At 58.1% G+C, this 15,062-nt stretch overlaps 4 protein-coding genes across 4 annotated transcripts; 2 read left to right on the top strand and 2 right to left on the bottom strand.

Annotated features, from left to right (window-relative positions):
• Positions 1-93: 93 nt before the first annotated feature.
• Positions 94-1,836, top strand: VTJ83DRAFT_895 (uncharacterized protein; the record flags this gene model as incomplete). The annotated part of the gene is made up of 7 exons (XM_071014588.1): positions 94-207; positions 282-419; positions 488-629; positions 692-928; positions 991-1,583; positions 1,638-1,748; positions 1,807-1,836. 7 exons carry the CDS (start codon positions 94-96, stop codon positions 1,834-1,836), a joined length of 1,365 nt encoding a protein of 454 aa, XP_070870248.1.
• A 96-nt stretch (positions 1,837-1,932) lies between these two features.
• On the bottom strand, positions 1,933-3,081 carry VTJ83DRAFT_894 (uncharacterized protein; the record flags this gene model as incomplete). The annotated part of the gene is made up of 1 exon (XM_071014587.1): positions 1,933-3,081. One exon carries the CDS (start codon positions 3,079-3,081, stop codon positions 1,933-1,935), a length of 1,149 nt encoding a protein of 382 aa, XP_070870247.1.
• A 606-nt stretch (positions 3,082-3,687) lies between these two features.
• Positions 3,688-5,668, top strand: VTJ83DRAFT_893 (uncharacterized protein; the record flags this gene model as incomplete). Its single annotated transcript, XM_071014586.1, has 4 exons — positions 3,688-3,791; positions 4,238-4,298; positions 4,368-4,473; positions 4,590-5,668. 4 exons carry the CDS (start codon positions 3,688-3,690, stop codon positions 5,666-5,668), a joined length of 1,350 nt encoding a protein of 449 aa, XP_070870246.1.
• Positions 5,669-6,224: 556 nt separating this feature from the next.
• On the bottom strand, positions 6,225-9,484 carry VTJ83DRAFT_892 (uncharacterized protein; the record flags this gene model as incomplete). The annotated part of the gene is made up of 3 exons (XM_071014585.1): positions 6,225-6,261; positions 6,319-9,232; positions 9,292-9,484. The coding sequence occupies 3 exons, from the start codon at positions 9,482-9,484 to the stop codon at positions 6,225-6,227; spliced, it is 3,144 nt and encodes a 1,047-aa protein (XP_070870245.1).
• Positions 9,485-15,062: the final 5,578 nt, after the last annotated feature.

Raw genomic sequence — 15,062 nt, 5'->3', positions numbered from 1 at the left:
GGAGAGACTCGACTCGACACGCTTGATCTGATCTGCCTCTCATCGTACCAATCTGTTCGTTGATCAACAGTTTGGACCATTGCCAAGCCCATCATGGTGGTCTTGAATTTCACCTTGAGCGAAGAGGGCGTCGCTGTCCTGCACGATGCCCTCGCGTGCATGTTCAAGTTCAGCGACGACGTCTGCCTCGAGGCGAGGAAGGATAAGGTATTTCAGACTCAATCAAGATCAAACATGCCACGGGGGGTTACATGGCGTCTCCAGGCTGACCCTTCTCGCAGCTGACCCTCTCAACTCTCAACTTATCCAAGTCGGCCTATATATGCTTTTCCTTCGCCGTCAACCGGTTCTTTGCGCGCTACAACTTTGAGGGCACGCCTCAGCACCGCGACCGATTCTTCTGCCAGCTATACATCCGCGTGCGTCGCCTCAAGCCCCTCCCGCCCCCCTCTCCCGGCGCGCTACGCATGCCTCTGACGCTGTCCAGTCTCTCCTTACCATCTTCAGAGCTCGCCCGACCAGCGGGGACCAGCGCGACAGAGATACCTCAATCGAGCGCTGCGATGTGGCCATAGATGACGGTGTCGGCAGAAAGAGCCGTCTGGTGGCCAGGGTCTCGTTCAGAAATGGTACACATCCTGCTGGGTTCCTCGGCATGCCTGTCGGCCCGGATGCTAACAGGGGGATCTAGGCATCACGGCTTCCCACTCGCTGCCGTATGAGGTGAAGACTCCGGTTCATGCCAAGTTCAACGGGGATGAGGCGCGAAACCACTGGGCCATCTCGTCTCGGACCCTGCGCCAACTCATGGATCACTTCAGCCCTGGCATCGAGCTGCTTGACATAAACACCGATGACGAGAATCGAATCGTCAATTTCACATGCTTCACCGAGAAGGTGCAGAAGCGCGGCGTCGTTAACAACGAAGGTACCACGCCTCGCATCCTCTCCCGCGGCCCGTCAAGGCAAAGGCTAACCAACCGCGCCCAGCTGTCCTCAAGAAACCTCTCCACACTAATATTGCGGTCGAGATGGATGAGTTTGATGATGTAGAAGTCGAAAACAAGCTTCATATCATTATCAGCGTCAAAGATTTCCGCGCCATTCTTCAGCACGCGCAGATGACCAGCGGCGCGCTCACCGCCAACTACTCCCACCCGGGACGCCCCCTGAAGCTGTCCTACAGCGCTGACGGTGTTCTCTGCGAGTTTATACTCATGACGGTGGGCGAAAAGACCGCGTTGGTCCAGAAACACAAGAACCCGCAGAAGAATGCAGCGAAGGCGCCGGCACCGCAGCTCGATTCGACATCGCATCGTGCCAGCTCGGTGGCGAGCGAAAACCGGTCCAATCCAACACCCTCCACCTCTCGACCACCTCAGAATGCCATCCAGACGCGACCCCGTCAGCCCGCGTTCGAAATTCGACCATCGCCGATGCCCCCACCCACGACGGCTCGGTCCAGCGGGCTCTTTGTCGACCAGACGGAGGAGGACGAGCAGTGGGAGCCCGTTAATCCAGACGAGGAAGAGGAGGAGGACGACGAGAGCGGACGGCTGGGATGGAATAACACCAATGAGCCGGTAGGAACGCTGCTGCCCTGTCGCTGTTGGGAGTCCGCTAACCGGGTGTGTCAGAACCCGTCATCGATCCGCATCGGGAGCTACCTTTCTAGGCAGGCAGAGGCTCAGCCCGAGCCTCCCGAACACCTCGTGTCAGGCATCGACCCGACGCAACGGCTCGAGGAGGTATGTGATGGTCCAAACAATCTTGATAAACTCGGAGGGGATCAGCTGACCCGCATAGGTCCGCCGGTTCGGTCTCTTCTCGGATTAACCCGGCATACGTCGTACATGGGGTGCCTGCCATGGTGGCGTTGGGTTCGGGTTGTCAGGGTTGGAATCGTTGCTCTTCGGTGACCAGAAACCAATCCTACGGAGCCTTCTCGAGCGCAATCCAGCTTGTTGCACAACCCGCCCCGATCGTGACGATTTTGGCTTCGGGCCCAACCGATGCGATCTTGTTTTGGGTGCCCTTCTGTCCGCTGTTGGCGCAGATGGGCCCGCAGTTGCCGTGCTCCCCCCAACCCCAGGCCATCAGATCGCCGGCGTCCGTCAAGGCCATGGCGTGCTCGCTACCGACGGCAATGGTCCTCACACGCCCGATGCCTTCTGGTGCCATCTGGCCGTGATCATTTCTGCCCCAGCTGAAGAGCGTCCCGTCTTTCTTCAAGACATAGACGCTTCCCCAGCCAGCACCAACCTCTTTCCAACCATTGACCCTCTTTGGAGCCTGCGATTTTACACCCCACTTATCCGACCCCAGCACGAGCACCTCCCCGGTCTCGGGAGCGCCGAACAGACAAGTAAACTCTCTCCCGCAGACCGCCCTGACGGCCTTGAAGTCGACACCCTCGATCCGCCGCGGCGAAGATACCGCACCGGCAGCCGGCTCGCCGAGCTGGCCCTTCCGACCGTTCCCCCATCCCCACGCCTCGCCGTTGCTGAGCACTACCACCACGTGGCCCATGCAGGCGGCGAGATGGACCACTTTTGTTCCGACCGGGGGAAAATTGGGGATCAAAGTCGGTTCCGCAGCGCGGGTCGTCCCGGCGCCGAGGCCGAGCTCGCCTTTGGTGCCCGAGCCGAATGAGTAGAGCTTGTCGGAGGTGGCGATGATGCTGGCTTCCCACGTTGCAGTCACAAGGGAGATGTTGCGCCGCTCGTCCTCCAGTAGAGGGGATAGGTCCACGGGTCGGAAGCGGGGAACCGGGGGAGATGATCCAGAGGCGACTGCGGATGTTGGCGGTGGTGGTTCGGCCCGTCCACAAGCGCCGGTGGTGGGGTCGCCGCTCCAGAGGATTGTGCCCGAGGAGAAGAGGAGGAGCGTGTGGTTCCCGCCGGCAGCTATGCCGAGGAGTTTTGATTGGTCCTGTCCTTCTGACGGCCCTGAGCTGTTCCTCGCGGGTATGGTGAAGAAATCTGGTGGGAGGAGGACAGGCTGGGGCGTCGACACATCGTCAGTGTGGCCTAGGCCAAGCTGTCCTGAGCCGTTGGAGCCGAGGGCTTGGAGAAGTAGCATATTTCTAGGATGAGTTGTTGGATTTTTTGGAGCTCCTTCTTCCTTTCCTTGCTCTCCTCTCTCTTTCTCTCTCTCTCTCTCTTTCTTTCTGTGTGTGTAACAGAGAGAGGGTGTGTGTATCGTGCCAACTTGGTTTGCAATGGGATGGTGAAGGGCGGTTGATGATGAGTTGCCTGCTGTTTGCGGCATGACCGTCTGAAGTATGAGGGTTAGGGGTAGTTATTAATCAATGTGAGATGGAGATGTCCATGGAGGATTCAGGGTTGGGGTTTGTTCGTTGAAAGCGGGTCCTATCGGTCTCGGCCCGCATGGCTGCCCCACTCTTTACCGGCGCCTTTAAATTCGAAGCCTTCTCGAATTTTTTCCTCGCCAAACCATCGCGGCTTCTTGCTCCCAAAGGCGACCGATCGACTCAAAACGCAACGCCCAACCCGGCTTGGAGTCGTCGAAGCGGTGTTTGCTGCGAGTCCGGTTGACGATGTGATTTGGCGATAGCCAGTTCTCGAGCTTCTGTTTTCTATTTTCTTACGAGGGGGCAGTTCCGCACAGGTCGGTCCGAAGTCAAGGATTTGTTCGTTTCTTGTACCGACGACAACGACCATAGCCATGGCCACCACATTTCCGGGCGCCGAGGACTTTGTCGTCGGCCTCATCGGCATGGGCGACATGGGCAAGATGTATGCCCGGAGGTTGGGCGCTGCCGGATGGAGGTAAACTTGACAGCTTTTCTTTCCCTGTTTCCCTCAGGACCCGCGTCGACGACGCGACGACTCTTTGGGCCCCCACCACCCATGGCCTCGAGGCCTTGCAGCATTGGTAAGTCATTCATCTTTCTCATTCTCTCCCCAGCATATCTCATGATGACTTGAGTGCATTTGGCTAGAGTAAGGTCCGTGGCACGGCCGGTCAGCCATTCTGGCCCCGGTTGCTGCTGCGGGCTTTCCATGATGAAAACTCTCAGCTACCTTACTTTTCCTTGTCTGAAGATCCTCAATCCCATGCTTTTTCATCACGCAACGCATTGGCCTCGGACCGAACACTAACCCGGTCGCAGGTGCCCTTCATTCCTCATAGATGCGGTGCTGACGACGCCGCGCTGAGTGTGTGCGTGCGTGCGCGTGTGTGTGCTAACCAATATGGCGGGCGGCGAAAACAGGATCATGGCCTGCGACAGAGAGGAAAAGTACGAGGAGCTGGTCCAGGAGTTTGCCAACTATGTACGGCTCTCTCTGTCCTGATCTCGTCTCGCCGCAGACCAGTGCTGAGATATGCCCGTCTTCCTATAGAAGAATATACAGATTCTCCGCAACGGCCACCTGGTGTCTCGGGCCAGCAACTACATCATCTACAGTGTGGAGGCGGCGGCCATTGGTCGCGTCGTCGCCCAGTACGGTCCTTGTGTGTGCCATCCGTGATTATTTGCAGTCTTTGGTTCCTGGGGCAGATTCCTCTCCTGCCTCTTATCCCCGAGCCAGTGTCTTACCATGTTTCCGTTATGAACTCTTTAGCCACCCGCCTCGGTGCCATCGTCGGCGGCCAGACGTCATGCAAGGACCCCGAGATCAAGGCCTTTGAAGAGCACCTCCCCAGCGACGTCGACATCGTGTCATGCCACTCCCTCCACGGCCCCAACGTCGACCCTCGCGGCCAGCCCCTCGTGCTCATCAAGCACCGCGCCTCGGACGAATCCTTCCAAAAGGTCGAGACGGTCCTGCGCTGCCTCGGCTCCAAGCACGTCTACCTGACCGCCAAAGAGCACGACCGCATCACGGCCGACACGCAAGCCGTCACCCACGCCGCCTTCCTCTCCATGGGCAAGGCCTGGCACGCCACCAAGCAGTTCCCCTGGGAAGGCTCGCGCTACGTCGGCGGCATCGAAAACGTAAAGATCAACCTCATGCTCCGCATCTACGCGCAAAAGTGGCACGTCTACGCGGGCCTCGCCATCCTCAACCCGGAGGCCCACAAGCAGATCAACCAGTTCGCCAAGTCGGCCACCGAGCTCTTCTCGCTCATGCTCGAGGGCCGCCGCGAGGAGCTCCGCCAGCGCGTTTACGCCGCCCGCGACCGCGTCTTCGGCCCGGAGGGCAAGCCCACGTGGGAGGACCGCCCGCTGCTGCCCGTCGAGCTGCTCGACCGCTTTAGCCTCAAGCCCCCGTCCTCGGCCCCCACGCAGCCGGCCCCCAAGACCCTGCCAAACAACCACCTCTCCCTCCTCGCCATGGTGGACTGCTGGTCCGCCTTGGGCATCGTGCCCTACGACCACATGATCTGCTCCACCCCGCTGTTCCGCCTCTGGCTCGGCGTGACGGAGCACCTCTTCCGCACGCCGGCCCTGCTCGACGAGTGCCTCCGCGTCGGGGTCGAGGACGCCACCTTTCGGCGCGACGACCTTCACTTCACCATCGCCGCGTGCGGGTGGGCCGAGTGCGTGGAGCTGGGCCAGTTTGACACCTGGCGTGAGCGCTTCTGCGTGACGCAAAAGTTCTTCGAGCCAAGGTTTAAGGATGCCATGGCGGTGGGGCAGGCAATGATTCAGGCTGTGCTGGAGAGTGATAAGAGGGAGGAACAGGCTGGATGGCGGTAGGGGCATGGATGGGGGGGCTTCTAGGTACCGGTGATGTGACAAGGGAGAGGGGAGAAAGGAATAGGTATAGGAGAACGAAACGGTGGGATAATAATTTATGCTTAACGTTACGTGGAACCGGTTTCTTCTGGATTTGGAAATGGATGCATTCTTGTCGAAGGGATAGTCCAGCGTGACGATTCACCCCAGGCCGGGATCCATTTCTTGTACCCTGCTTGCTGGTGGAATGGATTAAAAGAGGACCGGCAGAGATCCAGGCGTAAAGACGTGCCCATTGGCTTTCTTGAGTTGAATACGTCGACCTCTGTGACTGTTCCTTGAATCGGGAGTAGTCCAATCCAGAGAAAACCAAGGTGATGATCAAAACCCGTCATCCAACATTCAGACAGAGCACTTGAAAAGTATTGCATTTTATGTTTTCACAACGCCCGTCGCTCCAGTATCCCATAGTCCCAAGCCTAACTACTGCTTTCTAGCTGTGTACCCGGCTCCCTAGATTGCACCAAAACCAGTACGTTAAAAAAAAAAAAAACACGAAAAATCCCAAGAACGACAATCAAGCCTTATTGATATTGGCCATCCGCTTGGACATGCTGCAGACATGGTTAGCATCATGCACTGACAAGAGCTAGGGGAGGAAGGCTACTCACAAGTCATAAAACGCAAACTGGCTTGGCGAGCTGCCGTACTCGTAGACGAACCGGCTGGCGAGGAAGCTGCCGAAGATGGCGCGCAGGTACGAATCCGGCACGCGTTGAATGATGGTGTCAAGACCAATCTTGTCGATGAGCAGATTGGGGAGAGCGTCGGCGAGAACCGAGCGGCGGATCGTTTCGTTCTCCCACAGGTCCGAGTGCTGCAGCTGCTCGTCAAGCGTCGCGATGGCCTGGGACAGCTTGTCCGACAGGATGGACCGTGGGACGCCGGTCTGCTCGTGCTCGCGCCAGATGGCTTCGAACTCGAGGCGGGCGTTCTCCTGAATCTTGGCCTGCACGGCCTTGACGTACTCATGGTAGAACTCGGGCGCGTTGCCATGGGCATCATGGCACATGTTCTTGACGAAGCCCTCATCGTCAAAGCTAAGGGCTGCCAGCACCTCAAGGGACGAGCTGGTCACGCCGCCCTTGTTGGAACTGGCGTCCTTGTACACGATGCAACCGGCTTGCTCAAGGCGCAGCTTGGCATCCTGCGTGATGAAGAGATTGGCACCCTCGACGAGGTAGGGGATCTTCGCTTTGCCCTCGTGGATCAACTGGTTCGCCGAGACCAAATCGATCGACTCCGGCCGACCGCCGCAAGGCACAAACATGTCAGTCAAGCCGGTGTCGCGGAGGTGGTATGTGTTCCGGAATGCCGTGCCGTTGCTGACGAACTCTCCGCTGGGCAGCGTGATGTTCATATCATCGACCAGCACGCGGTAGCCGTCCTTGGACAGCTTCGACAAGTCGAAGTGGCAGATCATCTGGCGCTTCTTGGCGAGACGGTGCAGCTCCTGCTTGTCGATGCCATTGGGGTCAACCAAGACACCAGACCCGTCGACGATTGCCGTATACTTCTCGTTGCTGAGCAGGATTTCATTGCTGCCGAGATCGCCATCAGGGCCACCCGTCTGCATCTTACGGACGGTCGAAGGATCGAGACCAAGCTTGCGATAGATACCCGTGACGTACTGGCGGACCGAGAGCGTCGTCATGCCGTACGTATCGTGGGGAATGCCGCCGAGCTTGGGCGACTTGCCCGTGAAGAACGACTTCCACCAAGGTGCGCCGCGGTTACGGGCGTGCTCGGTGGCCCAGTCGACAAGATCGGCCGTGTTCTCGTCGGGGCCCATGAAGAGGATCTCCTCCTTACCGTACAGGTCGACAATGGGGTTCTTGATGCCGGGAGAGTCGGCCTTGAGCAGCAGATCCAAGATGCTGTCGATATACTTCTCGAACGCCTCGCGCGCCCTATCTTGCTGCTTGGGGTCTAGGAGAATGACACCCTTGGAGCCGCCCTCCGGGATGTCCTTATTCTTGCGCTGCTGGGTGCTGGCAAGATTGTAGTTCTCGTCGAAGAGGTTGCGGGCGTTGATGGAGTAGGCCTCCTTGCTGCGCGACTTGACGATACGGATGCCGCCGCGTGCAATGTCCTTGAAGCGCAGGTGGAAGCCCCGGGACTCGGACGTGATGACGAGGAACATGCCGTACAGCCGCTTGGGATACTCGATCTCGGGCAGGAACGAGGGATCGAGACGGAAGCTCAGGGCCACCTTGGTTGGGGTGAAATAGTTGGTCTTGAGGACGGCGTTGTTGAAGATGCGGAAGGCCGTCATGACCATCTCGTCGTGCTCGTTGGCCGTCTCCCTGGTGATCTTCTCCTTGAGCTTGTCATCGCTGAGCACCTCCACTCCGGGGGTTGGGGCAAACGGCCGACCGTTGCCGCCAGGCGCGACACGCTGGTGGACGCTGGCGAAGGAGGCGTAGAGGTGGCGAATGAGACGCGGGTGCGACGAGATGATCTCGAGGATATAGTCGGGGGTGAAGGTCTCGGTGCGCAGGCGCTTCTTCATCCTTGACAGGATCTCGGCATGGCCGTTGTTGTTAGGGTCGAGGGTGGCGACGAGCGAGGCGTACTCGGAGCCCAAGCGATTCAGGAAGTGCTGCACGAAGACCCAGACACAGTGGGCGTAGACCGTCTCCTGCAGGCTCAGCTGGCCCGATGAGAACATCGCGCTCAGCTTGGTCTGGGGCATGCAGTACAAAAGCGACACCTCTTGGGTGATCTGGTGGATAGACTCCTCGATGGGCGGGTACTTGGAGGCGTCGACGTTTGTGGCCGGCCGCAAGTAGACGCTCATGACGGTGATGCCGTTGGAGAACTGCTCGACGTACTTGCGAGAGCTGGTAACTCCATAATAGTGGTAGAGGTCGCTCAGGGCGCTAAACAGGCCCCTTGCGGTCCTGGAGCGGAATGCGACCACCAAGCGCTTCTCGTCCGAGTCCTCAATGTCAAACACCTCGATGACAGGGCCGGTCCGGTTGACCGAGTTGGCGATGATGTCCTGGTAGATCTGCAGCGTGTTCTTGGTCGCCTTGGCCAGGAACATGCGGTCGCCGATGACCTCGAGGCGCGTCTCATGGGGATCGGCGTTGGGCTCAACGAACTGGCACTGATACACGAAGTAGCAGCGCAGGGTGGACTTCGAGTTATTTCCGATGACGACGGGCGACCGGAACGTCTCGACGCGGAAGCGCTTCGACGTGTCGGAGCCGTCCAGGTACTTGGCCTCGAGGCGGTGCTCATACCGGGGACCGTGGATGGCGGACCTGCCAGGCTCGCTGGTGTCGATGTAGATGGCATGGTCCGCGGCTTCCATGTCGAGACGGATCTCCTGTTGCTTGTCCTCACGCGTGTACGAGGCCACCTTGGCGGCGTACAGCGACGTGATGTGGTTGGCCACCACCTCCGGGTTCTCGACCTGAAAGTAGACATCGTCGATGCCCAGCTCGTTGTAGAACCACGCAATTTGCTCATCGATCATCCCCTCCGGGATCCAGCCGCATTTTTGGATGTGCTCCTTGACTAGCGAGATGTTAGACGCCCCGCGTGGAACGCCGTGAATGGGGACCGACATTACTCACCGAGTTTCTTCTGCTCCTCCTTGCCCTTGAACTCAGGGGCCAGGTAGCCCACGGTGCCAGAGCGCAGCACCCGGTGGCCGTTGCCGTTGGTCTTGGGCATCACGGGGTAGCCGATATGGGTCGGCTGCGGCGAGGGATGCCGGCTCTGCTCCTCGGCTTTGAGCCGGTCAACCAGAGGGTTTTCAGAGGCCATGGTGGTCGGCGGTTCTGTTGTCATGAAATCGGCCGACTTGAGAAACGGGTCCACGTAGTCTGGGAAACTTGCAGCAGGCATGTCAGTCTTGACGAACAACTCGGGCAAGCCACGGTCCGGGCCGATGGGGCTCGTGGGAGTCAACTGGACTGCCACGCTGGCCATGGTGACCAAAGAGATGGTCGGGGTTTGGGGGATTAGGCGAGGTGTCGCGAGGGACACAAGCAGATCTTCTCAACAGGAGGGAACGGGGGCTATGAGAAGGGAGAGAGGACGGGAAGGGCCTCGTGGAGGAGAGAGGCCGGTCTTTGTAGGGTGGTGAGAGAGCAGGCGCAGTAGCACCATGATGACGGTGTAGGTGCAAGCCAGCCCTGCTTGTCCCTGGCTGGAGACTGTGGAGGCAAGCAGCCGGCCGTTATCAAGACGGGCCTCCAAGGGCTGACGGCGGCGAGCAAGTTCGACGTGTGGGACACCCGGCGCCGTCAGCGACGACCGGGTATGTCCCTTGCGTCGCCATATCAGCCGCCACTTCCACACTACCACTTGGTACCGGGAGTGGACTCATCCGGGGGGATGCCGGGAGATCGTCAATGGATGGCTGCGCGCAAGATCCGGGGAAGACGGAAGGTTGGGCGAAGCAGGGAATCCTCCAGAGCCCACCAACTGCATAAGCGGCGTTGGGTGAGGGCTAGACCAGTCGCCATGTAGGTTTCCAGACGGCCGGTTCCACACCACGCTCACCGCTCGTGCTCGGTGGTGCTCGTGAATTCGGCTGTGAAATCTCCCAAGATAAGGGAGATAAGCGACGGCCAAACCCTCTCGCGATACCCGGGCTTTTGGTGTTTCTGAGGAATGCAAGGGTGCGGGTCGGCGGCACAACGGAACGATCGCACGTACCTGTATGTGTACTCGGCTCCCCAGATGACTGGATTGGATTGATGCCGAGCAAGTGCTTCTTAGGAGGGTGGTGTGTCGATCAGCGGCTTAGCCGCAGTTGGCGGTCAGGTTCACGTATCAACTGATATCAAACCCGGCCGCGGCTGTTATCACAGCACGACGCATCAGCTTCTGATGACGATGAAACAAGGCAGGGCCGCTTGAATGCGGCTCAGCCTCTCGGATTCTGGTTGTAACGAGATAAGGAGAGAAGACGGGGGGGATGATTCAATTACCTCAAGCGGAAACGGAACGAGGCAAGGTCGGTCGTCGGTCCAGGGGAACAAAGGGCGGTAGCTCTTTGCGTTCCTGAAGCGGGCCGAAATCCCAGAGAATCAAGTGAGCAATTTTTGGGAGGTTTCAAGTTGTAGTTGGCTTGAAACCCAATGCCGACAATCGAGGCAATGGAAGGCTGTGCGGAAGAAAGGAAGCTCTGGAGATCTAGAAACTCTGGCTGTCAGTCAGATTTCCTGTTTGGGAAGGAATGCACAGAGCCGAGTTGTCGAGGAGGGAAGGAGCCGCCAGGCTTTCTCCACAGCAACAAACTTCCAGGTTCCAAGGTTCAAAGCTGCCGCCCTGCTTCCATTCCAGGTTACGTGTGAATGGATCATCGTGCAACGGGGCAGACTGCAACAGCTTCATGTCTCAATCTCGATCTGAGAGAGAGAGAGAGAAAGAGAGAAAGAGAGAAAATGCCGCTGCCTGTCATCTTCCAGGTTTCAAAAGGAGACAGGCAGATCCGTGATTGGAACGCTTGAAGCCTTGGGATGAGGTGCGAAGTTGTCGCTCTGCCAACCCCGGCCCAGCATCGGGCCGGGGATCGCCAGAGCGGCTTCACCGCACGCGCATTCCAGAGCATCCAGAGTCCGAGATGGCTTCGTTTGGTGGCAGGCTACCTGCAGCGGTGATGCAGCCGAAACGCTGCCCCATCCCAGTCACGGCAACCAGGGAAAAAAACCAGAAACGTCAAGCGTGTAAGCCGGGACGGGTGTTACCTTTCTTCGTGGCAATGGGGCGTTCTACCAGATAAGGCGGACCTCCGGGTCTTACAACGGAGGGCTGATAAGGTTGTTTGCGTCTGAAAATAGAGGCCGGACTGTCAATCGGTTCCGGACCTTTTGTGGTGTTGATGGTAGAGTCAGACGGGGTCCGACTGATGAAAGATGTAGGGTCGGGATGCTTGCTGGACACAAACAGAGGAACAGCATGGCCCCTCGAAACCGGCCAAGCATCCCTTTTATATAACAATATTCCAGCGCAAGTCGGGGTCATTCGACGCGCGTTACGGACAGGCCCGGATGCTCTCGTGAGCTCTCCCTGACACAAGGATTGGCACTGTAGAGTGGATTCGCAGCGATGACGGCGTTACCACCGCGGGGTCGGCGTCTGCGTGGGGACGGTGGATTGCATGGGCCCCGGAGCTGGGGCAAAATCGGCCCCGCTAAGCCAGATCGGGTAATTACCGTCCCCGGTGATTGGGTCACAAGACGACTGGTACCTGAAAACCCCCAACGAGAGGGCAGGGCTGATGCGTACCGTACAGGACATATGTACACAGTACAGGGCAGTAACTACCGCGGCGGCCCGGGAGCGGCTATTCGAGGTTCTGGGGTTGGACCCTCATGGTGCCCCTCGACAAGCATCCTACCCGCTGCAACCGCCATGCAACTGCGTCGTCCACCAGAGGTACCACCATACACAGTACACACCGCCCCGCAGCATCTAGCATCGTACACCAGAACCTCTGGTGAAATGACGGCGAACTGATGTCCGAGGAACGTGCTGATGGCTATTTCCGTTTCTTGCAGTTTCACCCTCGCGGATGCTCGATGAGCTGCTTCGGGTCATGCTTGGCTTTGAGGTTAGACATCCGATGTCGGACGGCGACGCGGGTTTCTCATGCCACGGCCAAGCCGATGCCACATGTAGGGTTGAATCCATTACAAAACATTGGCAGTTGGAGGGGCAGTTTCCCCAAAGGCACCGTAAGATCCCAAGCAAGCGATGACCCGGGCTCCCGAGGATTACACCACACAGTAAAGAGGTACTGTACGGAACATGAATGCTTTTCCTGCTCAAATCGAGCGCCATCCTCAGACGACGAAAACCTCCTCCCAAGGATAGATTGATAGTGGGACCGGTCAGAACCCGAAGGACGGGAGTTGGCGCAACCGGGACCAAAAGCGCTGCAAACTATATTTTTTCCAAGCATGAGCAACCAGATGAAGTGATCGGCATGAGGTGACCGGTTTTGCTTTCGCACCAATCGATGTTTTCATGGACAACTCAGCGAAGGTGTATCCACGATTTCGCTCTCCAGATCGAATACAGCACAGGACAGTCGGCGCAAGTCTCAAACCACAGTGCTGTACATTATCTTTGACGTCATTGGCTGCATCTGCTGTGCAACCCTAGGTAGCTCCTTACCGCCTCTCCATGGAAAGTACATCAGCAACAGGAAAAAAGCGAAATTCGCAATCCAGTGGATGAGAAGGCCCAGGCCCTCTTCCGAGCGGCATCTGGACAAGCCGGAGGAGGCCGGTCGGGGGCTTAGGGTTGGCCCCGCTGCATCGGCTGGCGGCCGACGGCGCCAAAGAAAAGAATCAGAGGGCCAAGGGCAGTGCGTCAGTTGATCCCGTGACCAAACTGTACGTAACGGCATGCGGGTCCACAGGCAGGGCCCGGGGGCCTCCCCAGACCCGCCGGATCCGCCGGTCGAAACCCGGCCCCAGGTTTTCCAGAACACGGCTAGCTTTCCCTGGGCATGGCAGCGCGCGTGTCGTGCTCGTCATCACGCAGACCCCTCCGAGCATGGGGTAAGAGACATTCAGCATGTGTATTAGTTAGTGGTCGAGCCCGCCGATTTGTCCCCTGGCGCTGCACGGGACCGGCCCGCATCAACGGATTCAGCAAGCTGCAGCCATGCATTTCTTTTCCCCAGCGTCTCGATCCGAGGGGCGGTGGGAGGGGCTGGGACGCCTGCGGCAAGATCACAGAGGGGTCCCAACGTAGGTACTGCGTACATACGGATCGTTAGGTACGTCATGTCTCAAGGCATGCCATCCGCCCGGTGACTTGCGACATGTTATTTGATAATTGTGTAATGTTCATGCACGATCCGAGAAGACGGTGTTGCAGCGTTGTGGTAAAAGGATTGATCTCCGGGGAGCGTATTATTAGGTACCTAGGTAGGTACGGACTTTGTACACGGTAGTTACTGCCTTGGGATGTACCACGACCCCATACTCTGGGCGGTCAAACGCTGATTTGTTACCTGTGCGAGCCGTACTAGCCGTCGATCTTGGAAATGCCGGGACGGACCCTGGGACACAGCCAGGCCCAGATGCGGTGAAACAGCTTTCCACATGGATTCGCATCGCAGTGGCGCCCTCAACTGAAAAGATTCTGCTGTCCTCGTGCCTGACGTCTTGCAAGGGAGACTGGCAGTTCTGGGCTGAACAAAAAGACATTTGGTCACGAGACTGGATGGAGTAATAGCATTGGCACGGGGCCTGGCCTAGGGGGGTCTCGTATCCCTGCCAAACTCAGGGGCAAGCCTCACTACATACGCAGTAGTTACTGTTGACACAGCCCAGCTGTCTCACCGGGATCCAAAAAAACCCCCTTCGTCAATGGCTGTGGTGTTGGCTCATCGTCGTAAATTCTTTGCTGGCTGTTGAATGTTTAGGGATAACTAGTTGTTCATTCGAACGGAGACGATGAGATCCCCAACTCCCGTCCCGTTCCCCATCCATTTCCCACCGGGCAGCTTGGTGGCAACGAAAGTCATCGCTTACCCCCCCTTTTTTTTCTCTCCTTGCCCGACACCTTCATTCAGAAGGTCTGACGCCCTCACAGGACAAGGAACCCCTCCTTCATACCCATACCCGGCTGGCGATCGCGTCTTTGAGTTTTGTGACACACTCCAACCAGGTTGTCATGGCTGCTGACGGCAGCATTTATTAGCTAAGAATTGGTCCGATTGACAAACAGGATGTCAAGTCAGTCCCTGGTTGTCAGAACACCAGAACATCACCGGTCACCACGGTGGAGGATTCCGGATGGAGCCGGTCATCAGTTCCTCGGAGGTTGTTGGCCTTGTGTGGCTGTGGGCATCGGATGCTGCCCAGGGCTGAAGAGGCGCTTGGGTGGTGTGATTACTGTGTACACAGTATGTCGTCAACCTTCCATAGGATCCCAGAATGCCGGGTTTGACGAGGGGTCCTTCACGTGTTGATCCTTGTGGCATTTTCAACGTAAAGGATAAGGTACTTGAGGTACCTGCCTACCCTAGACAGACAGAGGTCCTTCCAAGGCTCCTGACCCATGAGCGCTCACAGAAGGCAGGGTTTGCTGCAACGAATCATGCATGAAGCAGCGTGAACGGCCGTGCCGTCGGCTTCCGTTCAGAATCATCAAGCTCGGTGACCTTCAAACAACCTAAATCAACCTCCTTCCAGAACCGATCGTTTGCCAGATGGAGCTCAACAGGAAAAGCCGAAGTGGGTCCTGAGTCTGCCGATGGCTGCCGCTCAGATTCCATCCTTGGCGCCGGACGGTGGCCCGAGCCATGGCGGGGTAAAAGCCGTCGCGGGGCAACTGCGCGCATCGCGACGGGAAGTTGCGGTAACCCCGCCATCAT

This window comes from Remersonia thermophila, chromosome 1 (assembly GCF_042764415.1).
Source record: "Remersonia thermophila strain ATCC 22073 chromosome 1, whole genome shotgun sequence".
NCBI lineage: Eukaryota > Fungi > Ascomycota > Sordariomycetes > Sordariales > Chaetomiaceae > Remersonia > Remersonia thermophila.
The sequence above is the reverse complement of the archived record's forward strand: the minus strand, read 5'-3'. Positions and strand labels throughout refer to the sequence as shown.